This window comes from Sinocyclocheilus grahami, unplaced genomic scaffold (assembly GCF_001515645.1).
Source record: "Sinocyclocheilus grahami isolate Dianchi unplaced genomic scaffold, SAMN03320097.WGS_v1.1 scaffold170.1, whole genome shotgun sequence".
NCBI classification, from domain to species: domain Eukaryota; kingdom Metazoa; phylum Chordata; class Actinopteri; order Cypriniformes; family Cyprinidae; genus Sinocyclocheilus; species Sinocyclocheilus grahami.
In genome coordinates this window covers 1,692,772-1,712,241 of record NW_015505349.1, presented here as the reverse complement: position 1 = coordinate 1,712,241, position 19,470 = coordinate 1,692,772, and the positions used below count along the sequence as shown (strand labels likewise).

Sequence of the window (19,470 nt, the reverse complement as noted above, 5' to 3'; positions counted from 1 at the left end):
GTGGGTGGGGGGGGGGGGGGTAGTGTAAGGTTTTGCCTTCATCTTGAGGACCAAAAGTTCCTACAAGGATAGTAAAAAAATTAAATGAAATCACATATATTGTGGTGACCAAACAAACAGATTTAATAAAGTTGTGAAGGAACAGTTAGATGAACTAGCAGATTACAGATTTTTGGGTGAACAATCTTTTTAATGAAAGTCCTAAAATTGGCAATGGAAAATCCCTGCCATGACAGAAAAACTATGTTTAACTAAAATCAACAACAGTGATATTTTTATGAACGGCAAGTTTTCATGTATGCAAATTTACCTCACATTAAAAAAAAAAAACTTCTAAAGGGCCTGCGTGCATGAGCACATCTATCTCCATATGACAAATAATTTGCGTGAGCACAGGGCAAGGCCATACAAACAGGAGCAGAGAGCATGGTTTACACAGCATGAGATCATGTTTCTGTGTCTATATGAAAGAGAAACAACGGTTCAGGAATACTATTGGGGTTACCTGCAAATGACTGACAATGCAGTATTGCTCAGGCCTATCCAGGCCACAGGTGGAGGTGGCGGTCAGGTTAATAGCTCGGCCAATAAGAAGATTTCCCGTTGCCGGGTAACAGCTGCCTTCCATGCAGCCGTGTGGGGTGGAGGGCAGCTCCTGAGCCACAACTGGAAGAACTTGAGAGGACACAGACAGGAAGTGGAGGTCATTAGCTAAATACAATTTGTTTGAATAATAATACATTTTAAATAAATAAATAATATATTTGTGAAAAATATTTGCTGTTATGTGTAATATGGGCTGCATCTCATGTATGTTTATTATAGTCTAACTTAAGGTGTTGCACAATTACTTGTGGATAAATGTCCCTTTCTACTTGCTGCGAAGTGACTTCTGATATACACGTTTCCTATGCTTTTTGCATTGCCTTTTGGACATATTCATATGCATTCCCTACGATTACAAATTTCACTTAAGACGACCAAATATCCTACAAAGTCCACAATCGTGTGACTGGAATGTACCTCTGTTTATAAGGGAGTTGTGAATGCAATAGATCCACAGCAAGATAAAGTAAAAACTCATGCATCAGTTCTTCCTGACCCACACCACGCTTTCCTTTCTAGAACACCACACATGACAGCCAAAGATTGGATGGCATTGCTTCTGTTTGATGACCTCATGCAGCTCACGGTCCCACCCAGGCGGCAGAATCAAAGACTGAGGGTTTAGTTTTTCATTGAGTCAGGAAAATAACTGGCTTTGTTCCACATGGTTACTTCTGCAAAGGCAGGGCTCAAAATTCACTGCGTTTGCCTTTCAAAATCCACAGTTCATCATAGCGTTATCAGACATTGTCAAATCTAGATGTGTGGGCGGTCTTACATGGATTTCAAGCATACATTTTTAACTTTGTGGAACTGTCATTACAGAGGACTAGCACGTAACCGTACCCTCAAATGATACCAGCTCATAACGGTTTAGGATTTGGCATGCATCACCATGCAGGATATATCTCAATGTGGCTGACCTCTTTATCATTGCTTTATCATTACAACAGACAGGTCTCGGTGGTCAGGGGCTGAGAGCCTTTTGGAAAGGCAATGTCCTGGTCTATCTTTGGGCCACTCGGTTCAAACATTTTTCACACACCACTCACTCTGAATAATAATGCCATCATCTCAACACAGAATAATGACAGAATGAGCACATTTAGTGGAGGTCAGATATGAGTGAGAGACTGTTAGAAAAACAAGTGCATTTCTGATGCTGATTTTATAAGAATGTTATGCATTCAGAAAAATCTCAATTACTGTTAGAGGGATGCACAATGTTAGATCGGAGAATATTGTATATTTCCTCTATTTTTATATTTACAGTAAATTACCTTAATTTGCCGTCATCACTCTCTTAACGCTAACCTTTAAAAACACCAATAATTTAATAACACTGATAATATTTTGATGTCTAAATTCTCTTGTAGCATTTAAAATGATCGATTTTAGCTTTTAATGTTGTCATTTTAATTTATATAGACAAAAGAGAGTGGAATTTTAATATCAGCCATTCAGACATAACACAAATATCAATTTTAATATCAGTTTTCAGACATAACACAAAAATAATTATTACTTATTTAGTATCCACCAGAAGATTGGTGCATTTATTTGAATACATTAACAGGAATTTATCATTTGACTTTAAAATACAATAATACAAAATACATATACACAGTATGTGAAGTCATCAAATTAATTTATAAAGTACTTTTGCACAATACACATTGCTTCAAAGCAGCTTTACAGAAAACCATGATGTTATTGTTTATAATATAATTATTAATATCCTCATGGATTATAGTCACATTTAGCAGATTAGAGCTGGTCGATAATATAGTTTACATTTTGTGACGACACAAGCAGGGAGATCATATAGTTTAGATTTTGCAGTAATATAAACAATCACGCTACCCAGATTTGCTGTATTGCTTTATGTGAGTGTACTTTATGTATGCAGGTAAAGTTTTATTTCTCCTTATCCAACCATAAATTTATTGATGGGCGATAGTTTAATATATCACTAGGCATATAATTAGTAAATCATAACACTGTTCTTTGCACAAGAGTGCAGATAAGCCTACAAAGTTCATAACAATATGGAAACCTGGCCTCTTCTCAGTTAAACAAAAAACGAAAACAAGCACCATAAATTCCATTTGATTGCGTCAAGGTGCTAGACAGTGTGTGAGGGCATTGAAAGGCTTTCTGCTTAACTCACATACTGTAATATTACACATAATGAAGGAATAAAGGTCCTGATCTTTGGAATGTGTGTCCGCACACATCCGACTCTCCCTGGGTAAACACACCTGTACGCTAAACATCCAAAAGGCCATCTGAAACCAGGACTCAATCAGTGCTTATAGGTTTATACAATTTTAATAATAAAAAAAGTTATAAAACGTAAAAAAAACAAAAAACAAAAAACAAAAACATAGTATACAATAAATAACACTACACTTTTTTAAAATACATTTCTCTACAGGTCTAGCATAAGCTCTGATTGCATACCCAGTGGAGTTTACAATTACATCTCTCAAGGGAATGTTGACCTCTACGTATGTGTTTGTGTACAATTTATTATATTTGTGAGTGTGTGAGCTTGGGATTCCCATAAAAAAACTTTTCAAATACCTTCCGTTCACAATCTTGCTAGTTTTCCAAGTACAGTAGATGGGGGTATTTCAAAGCCAATCTGTTGAGAGTTCAGGTTGCTAATTATGGGACGGGCGTCTGAGTAACTTTCATAAACACAGAGTGTGATTTAGTCTTTACAGGCCACGCACACCAGAAAACACAATTTCTCCAAAAAGAGTTTTCTGCCTTATGAGACCTTACACCGATACATCCTCCATCACAGATTCCCTGAGGCAAAGGATGCATTTAACACTTTTTCTTCATGACTTCTCATGTTCTGACAAGCAAGGGCGAAAACATGACCATAAGTGTGTTTGGGGTTTGAGTTGTAGGCAAGAATAGGTTTTGACTGTGTTTTGCCATAGTCTGTCATTGAGCCTCCACACATTCTTTTTCTCCTTCAAAGTGTCAAAACAAACGTGGAAAAGATAGAGGGAAAGAGAGATAAATAGGCAACACCTATAGAAAAATGGATGAACATCAGTAAGAAGTGGATTACTCCCTCTAATGGTTTAATTCACACACAAAAAATGAAAATTTGGTCATTAATTACGCACCCTCATGTCGTTTCAAACACGTATGACCTTCGTTCATCTTCGGAACACAAATTAAGATATTTTTGAGGAAATCCGAGAGCTTTTTGACCATGCCAGTAAAGCAACTGAAACCTTCAAGGCCCAGAAAGGGATAAGGACATTGTTAAAATAGTCCATGTGACATCTGTGGTTCAACCGTAATTTTATGAAGCTACGAGAATAGTTTTTGTGCGCAAAGAAAACAAAAATAACCTCTGCTTGCAAACAAGGCACAGCACATGCGTGTTCTACAACAGAACGCTGGCTCCTGCGTCAGCAGCACTACACATATGCATCGTGGTACTCTCATGAACATGTGTCAACTGACACGGAAGAGAAGAAATTGTTGAATAAAGTCTTAATTTTTGTTTTCTTTGCACACAAAAAGTATTCTCGTAGCTTCATAACATTAAGGTTGAACCACAGATGTCCTATTTTAACGATGTCCTTACCACCTTTCTGGGCCTTGAATGTGGTAGTTACATTGCTGTCTATACAGGGTCATGATGCTCTCGGATTTCATCAAAAATATCTTAATATATTATTTATAGTTATAATAAGTAAATAAATAAACAAATACATTCCAGAATGTCAATTATTATAAACAAGATCACAAACAAGCATATTTTATGTCGAGGCAGGAATATGGCGGTTTGCCCCGGCATTCTCTAACACCCATAAACTACATAAGCTACCGCAACTCTCTTACTTTACAACACACACGGATACAAGACAAACATCTGGCTGAAGACACAACAACGTCTCCAGTTCCAGAGGCAGATGAGCATCTGCAAAGTGACAACAGTACAGGAATGCCAAGCCAGGAAAATGTCATTCATTAAGAGAGAAATTCCAGGTGTAAAAGTATATCACACGGGTCTTACAAAATGCCCATCTGTAACTAAGGAATGACATTCCACAAACATTTGATGACAAGCCACCACATGTGTTGCACTACATGTAACAAGGAAGCTGAGACCACAGCAGAAGAGACTAATGAGTCTCCAAACAATATGATTATGCTTATGACGACTAGGGATGCATGACATTTCAGTGCCATTTCATTTTTCTGACCCCATTAGTGATTTTATAACTTACAGTTATTGGTAAGTATTGGATATTTATATGTGCTCAATATGAATATCCAGTTTTCATACTGTATATTATAATGTTATGAAGTGGAAATTAATAAGTGGACTTATGCACTGTAATTCAGGAATAAAAGGTGGGCTACCATAGACAATGCACTGTCAAACCCAGAACTGGAATGTGAAGAAAAAAAATCAGATAGTGAACCTACAGGTACAGACGAATCAAGGCAGCTATTGTTGTTTAAAGTCAAACAATCACAATTGAATATTAGGCAGATCACAACTACAATTCCTCCATATCCAGGTCAAACTGATAATAGTACAATAAAGGGCTTATGAAGGAGTGCATGCACCCTAAAGCTGGCACTGGCAGACCTATAGATTTTGTCTACATGCAGTTTTTTCCAAAATAGGCCAGAGTTCACAAAGTACACATGCTGTAAGACACATAGAGACATTCCATTACAATAGCACATGCTCACACACCTTGATCATATTCCTTGTACAATCATTAACACACAGTCTCACTGACCTACATCGAGTCAAGAAGAGTACAATGGGCACAGAGCCCACAGCTTCAGATAATGAACTTATTCTTGTGCCAGAAAAATACTGTAAACCACAAGTCCGTGCTATCTCTGATGATTAGCACTTGAATTCCTGGGAAGGCGTGGACAAACTTATTCAGGTGTCCATCTGCCGTTATAAAGTTTTAGTGTACCTTGGGCGTAAATGGAATGCAGGAAGCAAATAAATAAACAAACTTCCTCTCATTCAGATTTTTATATTGACCTGCGACATGCCATCCACTTTTTTCCAGTTTTTGAATGAAGTCATGTTTTCATGTTTATTTTACCATGCTATAAATTGTCACACACGTTGAGGTGATAATTTTTCTGAAAAAAATTTGAGATTATAGATTAAACCCCCCCGCGATTGGTAGTTTTTGTGATTTTATGATGATATTAGGCCTCTTATTAAACACTGATGGGATTGACTGATCTAAAATAAATGTCAATGGAAACGAGCGAGTGAAGTAGACTCCGCAGGTAAGCCTTCATAAGAATCTACTGGAGACTTGTTTAACACCCCTTCATTGAATCCCACTCCCCAGCCACTACTTAAAATGTATTTTTAAAAACCATGTATGGAAATCACACACCTGAGACTACCATTCCCAAAAAATTCCTCTTGTGCTCTAAATTCTGGCTACACCTTTAAACAAAGCTTTCTCAAAAGGTAAAAAATGCAGATAATATCTTCATATCACACATATTCACATTTCAGGTGAAAAGAATATGAGAGAGACTTGGCTGATGCTTACAATTCATGAATAATGGACAGTAAGAGGAGAGACATGAAACAATGAGAGAGGGCAATGAGAAATGTTCAAGAACATTTTCAATAGCATTTCAGCTCATTAGAAATGCATCACACTATTAGTTTGTTATAAAGCTATTTTTCAGAATTCTAAAATTGTATATTAAATCGTTAAATTAAAATGACACATCTACACACACTTTCAAATCTAGAACATTTTAATGTAATATATATTGTGTTCATTACAACAATACATTCCATGAGTACATTTATAAAGTACAGCAGCATATATAAACAATTGACCAAAATAATTATAATAATTATATCGAAAAGATAGTCTGTAGGCAAATAATGGCCTATCTGAAAGATCACAATATTCTTGAAGTTTTACAGTCCGGATTTAAAACTCAGTGCTTTTACACAGCACAGAATCTGCACTTCTAAAAGTTTTTAATGATATGCTTTTAGCGACTGACACTGGTGATTGTGTTATTCTTGTGCTTCTTGATTTAACTGCTGCATTTGACACTGTGGACCATGAAATCTTAATTTCTCATTTGGAACAGTATGTGGGCATCAAGGGCATAGCGCTTGAATGGCTCAGGTCCTATTTAGAAGGCCGGCTCTGTGTCCTCCTCGGCTCCTCTCTCTTGCGGGGTACCACAGGGCTCATTTTTAGGCCCTCTCCTTTTCTCTCTTTATTTGCTCCCCCTTCGTTCAATAATCAGGAAGCATGGATTGTTATTTCATTGTTATGCAGACGATAGCCAGATTTATGTGCCACTTAGAAAGAATGACACTGTCAGACCGCTGCTTGATTGTCTTGACGATATAAAGGCATGGATGGCTCTTCAGTTTTTAAGTTTCAATGAAAACAAGACAGAAGTGATGTTTTTTGGTGGGACCACTGGGACTCCTCTAGTTGATTTGGGTGCCTTGGCTCAGTACATCAAGCCAACCGTTACTAACTTAGGGGTGAAAATTGACTAGGATCTTAAGCTTGACAGTCAGATCAGGGCAGTAGTTAAATTGAGTTTTTTCCAATTGAGGCAGCTGGCCAAAATAAAGCCACATCTTACGAGGCAACACTTTGAGGTGGTAATCCATGCCTTTGTTACCACTCGGCTGGATTACTGTAATGCACAGTACGTGGGGGTTAGTGGGTCTTCTGTTGCTCGTTTGCAGCTGGTGCAGAATGCTGCAGCACATCTTTTAACTGAAACATGTAAATATGAGCACATTTCCTCCATTTTAGCTTCACTTCACTGGCTGCCCATACATTTTATGATTCAATTTAAAATTCTTCTATTTATTTTTAAATCCCTAAATGGTCTTGCCCCACCCTACATTTCTGAGCTGCTACACCCTTACATGCCCACTCGTTCTATTTATTTTAGCTTTCTATGCTGTCTTAATGTGCTTTAGTTGTATTTTATGTGTTGTATGGGTTTTATTTTTCTGTACAGCACTTTGGTCCACTTCTGTGTTTTTAAAGTGCTTTATAAATAAAGTTTGATTGATTGATTGATAATAAATGAAAATAAATATCAGCGAAATGCTATAACACAACTACTTCATTCAATTTGTAGAACATTTCTGTCATACCTATATTACTGGAAAGTACACTATGAATATTCCATCACTGAATAAAAATGAATCACAATGCAATTTTCTGCACACACAAAGAAGTTACAGAAAAACAACAAAGCACAGAAGTGAATAAAGTGCATTTTCTTTGTTTGTTTCTCAAACTCAAGTTAAACCTGCAAATGGCTAAACCAAACAAAGAAACCAAACATTTCAATTGTCACCATCTTCATCTTCAAGTGGAGGATCACTTTTCTTTGAGTATGACTTGTTGCATTTCCTGCATCTGAGGGCTTGCAATTCAGACACTGTGGTATTTGAAAATTTCTTCATCACAGGGTCTGTGAAAGGAAAAATGATTATTCAGTGGTTTTTAATGGTGTTTCAAAACATTATATGTATTATAATTTGCATAGATATGCATTAGAATTTCTTTGACCGTTCTCAGTTTACCTTTCAAAGCTTGGACTAAATCCTCATCAAGCTTGACATGAGCATCTGTTTTTATGTCGTCACCATCCAATATTCTGTGTTACATTGAACATAAGGTTAGAAGAGGCCTAACATCTCTACACCAGAAGTGCTGAATCCAAAGTTAGCATGACACTCAGAGTCCCAACAGCCACTTTATTAGGAAATATGTCAGCCAGAATTAAACGTGAGATTCATTGATATGATTAAAACATACTTACCATTCTCTTCTTTGCTCGTCTTTCTGATCTGATTTCAATTTGTCTTCTATTGCAACAGCAGCTGTTCTGAAAACAACAAATAAAAAAAGGCAGGCAAATGATGATTAGTGATTTGTTTTCTTTTTAACAATGAGAGTATATTACCCACCAGGTACATTGTAATCAAAAGCTTCTCAGCATTAGCCGTTTCAGATGTCTTCTCTCTTAAAAGCATTCCTATTTATATTAATGGTGTACATGCTGTAATGGCACATGGTTCTTTCTGCCAATACACTGGACAATTATTTTATAGTTGTTATAAGACAGACAAATGCCACTACGTAGACTTTTAAGCAACCATATAGCATATTGCTAGATAACTAGCTAGTAAGTGTTAGTATGTTACAGCGGTTAACGTTAGCATTCCATGTGTTAACTAACTTCAGCAAATGCACACTAGCACTATCCACCTAGGAAAAACTCAGAAGTGAGCTTAAAGTTAGTTAAAGGGGTCAATTTTTCCTTTCCCTTTGGAGTGTTACAAGCTCTTGGTGCATAAAGAAGATATGTAAAGTTGCAAAGACTAAAGTCTCAAATCCAAAGAGATATTCTTTATAAAAGTTAAGAGTCAACCACGCCTACCTAAAACAGCTCGTTTTAACACGCCCCTACATGTCTACGTCACTATCTGGGAAGATTTGCATAACGCCACCCAAATGTTCACACAAAGAGAGAAGGCGTAACTTTTATTCACGTTGTAGTATTGTTTCTGCCACCGCCGCCATGTCGTGGAGACGCTGTGTGTTTCGTTGTGAAAGTGAAACTACTTTGTTTGGCCTTCCAAAAGAGGACACAACTAGAACTCAGTGGTAAAGTTGTATTTACAACACTGTTCCAGAACAGTTCAACCCAAATATTCAGATGTGTGCAGTGCATTTTATGGAGGACGAGGACTGTTTCCTGAACCAGTAGCCTACAATGCTTCTGTGCACAAAGTCTGTTTCTATAAAGTGGGGCAATTCCAACTTTGCAAGGACAGTCTGGCGCTTCTGACTCACAGCTTGTAAGTACGTTTACATATTTAAAGAATTTGCCACTGACGATTCAAACGCGAGTTTTGAGCAGTGTAGAGTAGCGCTTGTTGTTTGTCATTTCTCCGATCACAAATGCAGACATGGTTTTATGTTTACGCAGCGCGATATGCAACACAATGCGTAAAAAGACAGTATAAGTCATTATAATCAGTAATTATGTCCCCACGTTTGCCTCGTTTGTAATGGGTTTTATTGGTTTTGTCTCATCGTGCCGGGAGACGTCATCACAGTATGGTAAGGGCGTAACATTTCCGTCATATGCTTGAGGTATTCAGCCAATCACAACGCACTGGATAGCTGGCCAATCAGAGCACACCTCGCTTTTCAGACCGATGAGCTTTGTAAAAATCGACGCGTTTCAGAAAGGCGGGGCATAGAGGAGAAAAAATAATGTACATTATGTGGAAAATAATGTGTTTTTTAACCTTAAACCGCATAAACACATTGTATTACACCAAATACACAAAATAATGTTCTTTTTAGCAACGTCATATGACCCCTTTAAACAAATGGCTAGTAAAAACTTACCACCAAGGAGGAGTGTTTCGGCGGGCAATATCTTCATCTGTCCATGTCTGCTTCGACTTGGCAGACAAACCTTTAAAGCACCTAATAAGTTGTTCACGGGAGGCATGAGCTGACCTGGTTTTCTAGTCAAGAAAATGAAATAAAGTGAAACTGGGATGATTTCTGCTAAAAACATGTTACCATCACACAGCTGTGTGATTGGACCATTGCCTGCAAAGCCGATTTGAAAAGCTCTGATTTGTCAAATTGAATGTAACTACTAAAAAGACAACTAACAGAATTGAAATACATACCAAGAGTCACAAAACACTGAGGCTCCAAATCTACACACATAGACACTGTGAAAAATTAAGATGTAACAATGAATGTTCTATTTACTTTAACAGTTCAACCAATGTACAGTTACAAAAAAAAAAAAGGAAATTCCAAATTCTGTAATCAAGTACTCACCCTCATGTTGTTCCAAATCCTTTAAGACTTTCCTTCATCTTCAAAACAAAAAACGGAGATATTTTAATGATGTATGTCCCTCCACTGAAAGTCACCAAAAATGTTCACGTTTTCAAAAAGTTAATCGCAGACAAAAACATCGCAGAAGTAATCCATATGAATCGAGTGGTTTCTTCCAAGTCCTCTGAAGAGACACAATCGCTCTATATGACTTAACAGTTTTAATTTAGACTTTTATTCACATCCATCGACGCACATCAGAACTGGTAAACGGAAGTTCAGACGTGCTTGCCTGCTGCTCGAGAACCAATCAGATTTTGTCATGCATGCTACGCAAGCACGCCTGAGCTTCCACAAAACGCCTAGTATTCTTTTACAAGTACAAGCAAATAAAACCAAACAACTTATTGATTTTAAGTATGCTTATTACTAAGGCATAGTTGACAAAATTATATTTATAATACATTGTAAGTTCAATGTAAGAACGCATTTGCATATTTTATAGACCTAGCTATAATGTATTTGTGTGAGTGAATTAATATACTTTATAGAATATATTAATATGGTAAAATGTTTTTCAAGATATCTTCCTTTTGAAAAGTAGGCTGAAGCACATGTTCATTACATAAATATTTAAAATATATTGCAGAAGGTCTACAAAAATGGTTATAAATAAGATACATATAATTTAAAGCTGTATCATTTTATTATGTTCTTATACAAAGTAAACATAAAATATACTTTAAGAAAAAGTATGTTTTCTGTAAATACACTAAAATTTCACAAAAAGTATACTTGTGTTAACATATATCTTAAAAGCGTAACTAAGCATATATTTATTACCAACATACTTCTAGTATACTAAAATACAAAAAAATATATATTAAAATGCAATTTAATACATTTTTAATGCACTTCAAGTAAACATGTTAGGAGTAAAATTGTTCTATAAATACACTATATGAATTTCAAGTACATTTTTTATACATTTAAGAGTGCTTCACCTGGGACACAGAATCCCTATTGTAACAGTCGCAAAGTTTGATCGTTCAGCACCTACTCAGACAGAATGAAATTTTGGATGCAGCTTAAAACTTAATTTTGGGTCACCTAAGGCACAGCCACAACATATACCGGAGTGCTACCCACGTGACTATTGCTCCAACTACAGCTGCATCATTTTACTGTTCAGAACAGTCTTACATTGGGAGCGGACCTACAGTATGATGCCTAAACATGCCATCCGGGTAGGCAACTCACTGGGGTTTGGAACAGAGCCAATGGTGCAGTGTTTTTCCATTTTCCATTCATTCCAATCCAAGTCATTTAATCTTTTAAGTGAAGTACTTTCAACAGTGAATATACATTTAGTTATCTAGCTAAATGACTGAGCATATAAAAAATAAATGCACTGATAATTGCGCTGTGCTACAATGAGAATAATGGGCCAAACTGAGCGTGTTGATCCCCCTCTCCCTCACATGTCAAAACTAATGGCCATCCTCAGCACTGCCCTCATTCCATTCTCAGCCAAGCACCCCGCTAATGAAATCCTGCTCTCCCCTCTTATTCTCCACTTCTCTACCTCTTGTTCAGTTTTCGCTTTTTCATTTGATTCAATGCATATAGCACAGAGTGAAATTGACTGGATTTTAAATGTGCATCCTCTGCAGGAGCACCAGGTCTACACGTCAGATGCATGTGTTAAAACTGTTAGCTCATCAAATTAGAGCTACCATGATTAAGAAAAAGCATTCAAACACCTCATTTAACTAATAAAACATTTATTACCTGCTTTCCACCGGTGCAATCAATGTGCAGCAGGCAAACAGCACTGAATGTATAATCAGTCTAATTACATGTGTCTAATTATATATGATTCGTATTAACCTAAAAGTAAATGTGTTTACACCAAATTAATGGCAATAACTAATTATTAATTATAGCGCATAGTTAATTATAGCACAGAATCATTTCAGTACATTTAGCATTGAATAGCAGAAGGTTTATAAATGCTTTTTCAGCATTTTTACACAAAAGTTTTTGTGTTTAAAAATGTGAGATGAAGGGAAGTGGAATTAAAACCCAAGGTCTAGAGATGCCTTTAAAAGTTGAACTACTTTTAACTTGCGGGTCGCATTTTTAGAACACTGTGTCATTTGTGAGCAGCTGCAAAAGATGCAAGACGCAAGCAAAATAGTCAAACATGTCTTTCTAGTGCATATTTATATAGAAAAACAATACAGAATGTGTTTTTGTCTTTAAAATGAGAAGCAGGGCAGTGAAATAAACCAAATATATTTTTAGAATGTGCCACGCAAGACTCTGCAAAAGATGCGAGCACAGGCAAAAACATCCACTTAGCAGGTGTTTACATAAAAAAGCAATTTAAAAAGAGACGCAGGGGAGTACAATGAAAAAGTAACATCTAGGGACACATTAAATTATTAACTTACGCAACTTTTTAGAACTTGGCATTGTGTGTTTTAGAACGTTGTGTCATTGGAGGCAATGCAAAAGATGCGAGACAAGGTCTAGAGACAATTTTTTAAAAAGTTGAACTTCTTTTAACTTGAGCAGTTAAATGGTGTGTAATGCACAAGACGCTGCAAAAATCGCGAGTACAACATTCAAACACAACTCTCTATCATGTAGCAGTGCAATGCAATGAAAAAAACCCAAAAGCCTAGAGACGTGCTTATTTAAAAGTTAAACTTCTTTTAACTTGAGTGGCACATTTTTAGAGCAGCAAGTCATGCAAGACTGCCTAGCGCATGCTTACATTGAAAAAACAATGGAAAAGCAGTGCATGTTTAGGGTGGTCGCTCCAGAGACTTGTGATCTCTGTGTTTTGCAAACATCGACAGAACTTTTCCTTGCCTTGTTTAGCAGAGTTCGTCACAGGTGTTCAGTTTCCTCTCCATCACATGTCAAAACTAATGGCCATCCTCAGCACTGCCCTCATTCCATTCTCAGCCAAGCACCCCGCTAATGAAATCCTGCTCTCCCCTCTTATTCTCCACTTCTCTACCTCTTGTTCAGTTTTCGCTTTTTCATTTGATTCAATGCATATAGCACAGAGTGAAATTGACTGGATTTTAAATGTGCATCCTCTGCAGGAGCACCAGGTCTACACGTCAGATGCATGTGTTAAAACTGTTAGCTCATCAAATTAGAGCTACCATGATTAAGAAAAAGCATTCAAACACCTCATTTAACTAATAAAACATTTATTACCTGCTTTCCACCGGTGCAATCAATGTGCAGCAGGCAAACAGCACTGAATGTATAATCAGTCTAATTACATGTGTCTAATTATATATGATTCGTATTAACCTAAAAGTAAATGTGTTTACACCAAATTAATGGCAATAACTAATTATTAATTATAGCGCATAGTTAATTATAGCACAGAATCATTTCAGTACATTTAGCATTGAATAGCAGAAGGTTTATAAATGCTTTTTCAGCATTTTTACACAAAAGTTTTTGTGTTTAAAAATGTGAGATGAAGGGAAGTGGAATTAAAACCCAAGGTCTAGAGATGCCTTTAAAAGTTGAACTACTTTTAACTTGCGGGTCGCATTTTTAGAACACTGTGTCATTTGTGAGCAGCTGCAAAAGATGCAAGACGCAAGCAAAATAGTCAAACATGTCTTTCTAGTGCATATTTATATAGAAAAACAATACAGAATGTGTTTTTGTCTTTAAAATGAGAAGCAGGGCAGTGAAATAAACCAAATATATTTTTAGAATGTGCCACGCAAGACTCTGCAAAAGATGCGAGCACAGGCAAAAACATCCACTTAGCAGGTGTTTACATAAAAAAGCAATTTAAAAAGAGACGCAGGGGAGTACAATGAAAAAGTAACATCTAGGGACACATTAAATTATTAACTTACGCAACTTTTTAGAACTTGGCATTGTGTGTTTTAGAACGTTGTGTCATTGGAGGCAATGCAAAAGATGCGAGACAAGGTCTAGAGACAATTTTTTAAAAAGTTGAACTTCTTTTAACTTGAGCAGTTAAATGGTGTGTAATGCACAAGACGCTGCAAAAATCGTGAGTACAACATTCAAACACAACTCTCTATCATGTAGCAGTGCAATGAAATGAAAAAAACCCAAAAGCCTAGAGACGTGCTTATTTAAAAGTTAAACTTTTTAACTTGAGTGGCACATTTTTAGAGCAGCAAGTCATGCAAGACTGCCTAGCGCATGCTTACATTGAAAAAACAATGGAAAAGCAGTGCATGTTTAGGGTGGTCGCTCCAGAGACTTATGATCTCTGTGTTTTGCAAACATCGACAGAACTTTTCCTTGCCTTGTTTAGCAGAGTTTGTCACAGGTGTTCAGTTTCCTCTCCATAATGCATATACCTTTCATTATAAAACACAAAAGGACACAGGGACAAGCAAACACAATGCCTCTGATTACTTCTCTTCAGAGAGAGAAAGGGCAGGCACTGATGCTAAAGAAGAGAGCAGGGTAACAGGATGGTCATGTCACGTTTGCTTAAGTCTAGATTGTTTTGTGTTGAAAAGGGCTCTCGTGGAAGCTACTATGAAAGACCTCCCGGCTGGGGGGCTGGTGGGGGACTGTGCATTTGAACTTCACTTTGTTTAAGAAGCTTATCCCCGCTCACCTCACTGGAGAGTCAGACTTTGATAATCACATGGGATCGTCTGTGTTGTCATCAGTCATTTTATGATCCCACCTTAAGCTTTTTATCTGACATCTGGAAAGTAAAGACATGACCACCATACTCTAGTATTTGCAGAAATCTGTTCAATTTACCATGCAACTTACCCAGAAGGAGAACAGTGAAATATCTGGCCATCACCATGGGCTATCAAACAATCATGGGCAGCTAATTTCCAGGAGCCTGAAAGTATGAAAAATAAGAAAAGGTAAAAGATCAAATTGGCTCAGCTGACTACCAAAATGCAGTATCAGGTAAAGCTATTCATACAGATTAAAAAATAAAAATGTTTCATGTCTCTTTAAAATGCATTTTACATTATTCGAACAGCATCTAACTGTGAAAAATGCATTCTTAGAATTAAAATATAGCAATATGGTAAGTTTATTGTAGAGGCTTCCCCTTGCAAAGCTTTTGAAATTCAAAGGTTCTCATTTTCACAACATTTAATTGTTCACTGAACAAAAACAACTGTGACTATTGTTTAAAATGTTCTTTAATGGTTCCATATTGTGCACTAAATTTAACTATTTGTTTACATTACACAATCAATGGAAAAAACAGCACTTACTCAGAATTTAAGGTAAGTGCAGCAATTTAATTAAGAATGAATTATTAACATTAATAATCAATATTAAAATGATTGTTAATATATTAAAGCAAGTTCATTAAAATGCTACAAAAACACACTCAAGATGCAATTTTGTATTGTTCTTTCATGTTAATTTTCCCTCAATAACTACAGTTTTTATGAAAGAAAATACAAACTTCTGGAATTACAAGGAATTGTTAATTAAATGTACTTATATTGACACTCCCAGTTTCTACACACACACATTTATGTTACTACAATATAATATCTTTATCTCAGATATAATTATATATCTGTATTTCTGAATCTCAGGGGTACAAGCTGTTCACTTTGTGATGCTGTACTGACTGAGGCTAAGAACACACACCTGTCAAATATAGGAAATGAAAATAAATAAATAAACATTATACAATAAAATTAATTAAATCAGCACACAAGTTATCATACATTACTTTAATATATATATATATTAGTGCACCATAGTATATAACATACGGCACGATTTAACTAGGCATTTCACCAAATTAATATTGAACATTTAAGGCGAGGTAAACATGAGGAGGTGAGAGTGAAGCCAGCTTTTGTCTGGTGGGACCATGAGTGTGATCTGAAGAGAGGAGCGCCGGGCCTCTGGCTGCAGGCTCTTCAGTGTGCGGGTGAGAGGAGTGACAGGTGACCACCAAACAATACAGCAGTCTCCGTTTCCCACACAGCTTCCACTCCATATTTCACTGCCACGGAATCCTCTCACACTCACTCAACTACTATACTGAACAAATTTTTCACTGTTTCATTGTTTCACTATATCAGCAAATACCACAAATACATTCAACCAAAAATTAAATGTAATACTAACAGATATAATATAACCACACAAGTAATTTACCGTTTTGTTTTAGTAAAAAAAACAATGTACCCATTTTTGATTATGAAACAATGTGAAAACATTTAAACAGCTTAAATATTGTTAAATAAAAAAATGTATTGTCACATAGGACATTAAACGAAAAATCAAAGTCCTTAAAATCAAATCTAGACCATCATAGCACACTAAGGTATGATGCCTCTCAGATAAAGAGCACAACATGACACTGTCAAATCAAAGAGGAAGGACAAAAGACACAGATAAAGTGAATAATAGGGTGAAGACAGAATTTACAGACCCCAAAACTGGCTGGCAAGGCAACAGACCTGACCTGCACATCACCTGCATCTGTACAGACCAACCAAAGCACAGTCTCTGATTCTTTACCTAAATCCTTATATGTCAAATACAAGAAACATACAGTACTCACGCAAACTCATAAGTTGATAATTATCCTCTGGAAAGGGATTTCTCAGAAAAGCTCCCTTGGAGGGACAAAAAGAGAGAGACTGGTTGTGTGTGTGTGTGTGTGTGTGTGAGAGAGAGAGAGAGAGATTCTGGTGTGTAAAAAAGTGTGAGTGTGTAAAGTTAAGCATGCAAAAAAAAAAACCTTTATAGGCACAACTGGCCTTTCCGGACAAAAACAGAAGGACCTGCTTCAGCCAATCAGAGTGGAAGGAAAATAGTTCCCCCGCCTTCAGCGCAGCAATGTGGTGAATGGAGAGCGATTCTTATTCAAATGCAGCTGTCACTCTGAAAGCCACTGTGTGAAAGCGGGAGCCGGTCTCCAGGCTGACGGAATGCACTGAACCATTCTTTAAGGGGGCATTGAGCTGGTTAAGGGGCACAGAGGGGAGGGCAGTGAAACTTTGGCTTTCTCTGATCACACACACCCTCTTCCCTTCCAATACATCTCACAATCTGAACAGAAGGAAAAACTTGCTGATGCTGAGCTGAACTGAAGACTTTGGTGAAAGGAAACATAAAAACACCATATTTCCCAGGAGGAGTTATGTATTTCTTAAAATTTAGTTCATATTTTGATGCATCCATTCCATGCCCACCATGATGAACATTCTTGAACACCATAAGCATTTTTATTATCACCAATCGCATTAGTTATTTACTGAACATACCTAAGACTGAAGTGCACATTCAGGACTCAACAATAATTATTTGTTCTGTTAGCCCACCTGGACCAAAAAATAGATTAAAATAAACAACATAAAAACTGCAATCAATCAATAAACCTTTATTTATTTAATATAAACCTCAAAACTTTACCTGTCAGTCAGCTAGATATCTTGTTAACATTTAAATCAGAGTTTAAACAGTGTTCAATATGTTTACGTTAGAACTAACACAGATGAAATATTACAGAGATCAATATTAATGTATAACATATTAAAACACTCTTTACACACTAAATAAAGATACTAAACTGACATTGGTATTCAGTGTTCAACAGGCATCTACTACAGGTATATGAGCATGCCGGCTGTATGTATTTAATCACTTGGTGTAAGAAACATATTGAATTTAATTTTAATGCAGGACTGCAGGCTCTGGCTCCTGTGCTTGGTTTAAAAACTATCTATCACCAAGGTTAATCTCTAACCAGACAACCTGAGTGCTCTCAAGTGAGCTCACTCCCTCTGGCTTTTCCGGAGTAAGACCAAACAGTAGCCAATTGTAAACTTAAAACCTCTGCTTAACTTCAGTCACAGACTGCACTTCCTAATACTTCCCTTTTCTATTAAACACAATCAAAAACACATTTAAGTTAATCAAAATTCAATCAATTAATTAGTTAATAAATTGGTTGATTATGCTAATCTAATGTCATTACGCTAATAAATCAAATGTTCACCAAATGTAACATTTCCTTGCCTAAATTACTTGTTTAGTTATTTGGTGAGTTATTATAATTAGTTATTTGGTGATCGTACAGGCAGTCAGGAAAACTGAGACTTTATTGTTGCTTAAACTCATGACATTTTTTCATATAAACGTAACGCAAAAGCTGATTTCTCATACAACAAAAAGGCATGTGAAAGTTTAGTAACTTTGCCTGGTGTATGACCTGAAAAAGGTTGCAGATCCCTGATTTAAGAACAATCACCAATCAGTCTCCCTGACAGGGTTTCGCATCAATCACGTCAGTGTTGGCTGAGCATAAGAGGGAATCATTGGAAGTCTGTGAAAAATATCTAAGAAGTGCCATAAAAGAAGCAGCTTTTCATGACTTTTCAATTTTGGGGTGAACTATCCCTTTAAGAATGTGCGTGTTTTTTATGTTCATGTTAATTAATAAATCATTAAAAATCATTTATAGATCATTAAATGACAATGGATTATGAAAATTCCAGAAAACTGACATCCCTAATGCACACAAATCCATGCCTTCACAATATAGCAGTACGTTTCTTTAATTTGGTGCGTGCAGGATGAGGAGAATTCTGAGGCCTCAGGGTCCTGAGGAAACACAGTATGTGCATGATCAAAGAACCAATTACATGTTACAGAATTCCTCATGTTGCACTTGATGATCACCTTTGAACTTCCACAGAATGAAAGATTGAGAAGAAGACCAGGTCTTCCTGAGAGGGTCATTCCAGGAGGTTCAGTAGTGTGACGAGTGATTCCTCTTAGAATGCCGGATAGAGATACATTACTTCCCACACTGATGTAAACTAGGGCAATTGATACCAATACCAGTAGAATCCCACCATTCTCAATATTAACATTTCAAGTAATTTTTAAATGAAGTAAACATATAAACAAATATTTGTAAAAATAT

General features: G+C 36.5%; 1 protein-coding gene and 1 long non-coding RNA gene across 4 annotated transcripts in view; both read right to left on the bottom strand.

The window, feature by feature from the left end:
- The window catches only part of LOC107593402 (laminin subunit beta-1-like), a 42,910-nt gene extending 25,714 nt beyond the window's left edge, over positions 1-17,196 (bottom strand). Inside the window, exons 1-3 of one of the 2 annotated variants that reach the window (XM_016283118.1) lie at positions 17,101-17,196; positions 15,321-15,396; positions 506-675 (exon numbers count right to left, since the gene is read on the bottom strand). In XM_016283118.1, the coding sequence (XP_016138604.1) occupies positions 506-675; positions 15,321-15,357 (207 nt within the window). In that variant the 5' untranslated portion in view covers positions 15,358-15,396; positions 17,101-17,196. Of the gene's footprint in view, positions 1-505; positions 676-15,320; positions 15,397-17,001; positions 17,053-17,100 lie in introns of those variants that run through there. The other variant, XM_016283119.1, reaches the window with a different exon arrangement.
- On the bottom strand, positions 7,695-10,536 carry LOC107593404 (uncharacterized). Of its 2 annotated transcripts, XR_001610083.1 has the most exons (6): positions 10,512-10,536; positions 10,355-10,399; positions 10,062-10,183; positions 8,461-8,526; positions 8,222-8,295; positions 7,695-8,109 (listed from the first exon to the last, which is right to left on the bottom strand). It is a non-coding gene; the product is annotated as an uncharacterized lncRNA (long non-coding RNA). The 2 variants fall into 2 exon arrangements; XR_001610082.1 differs by having other exon boundaries at positions 8,222-8,526.
- Positions 17,197-19,470: the final 2,274 nt, after the last annotated feature.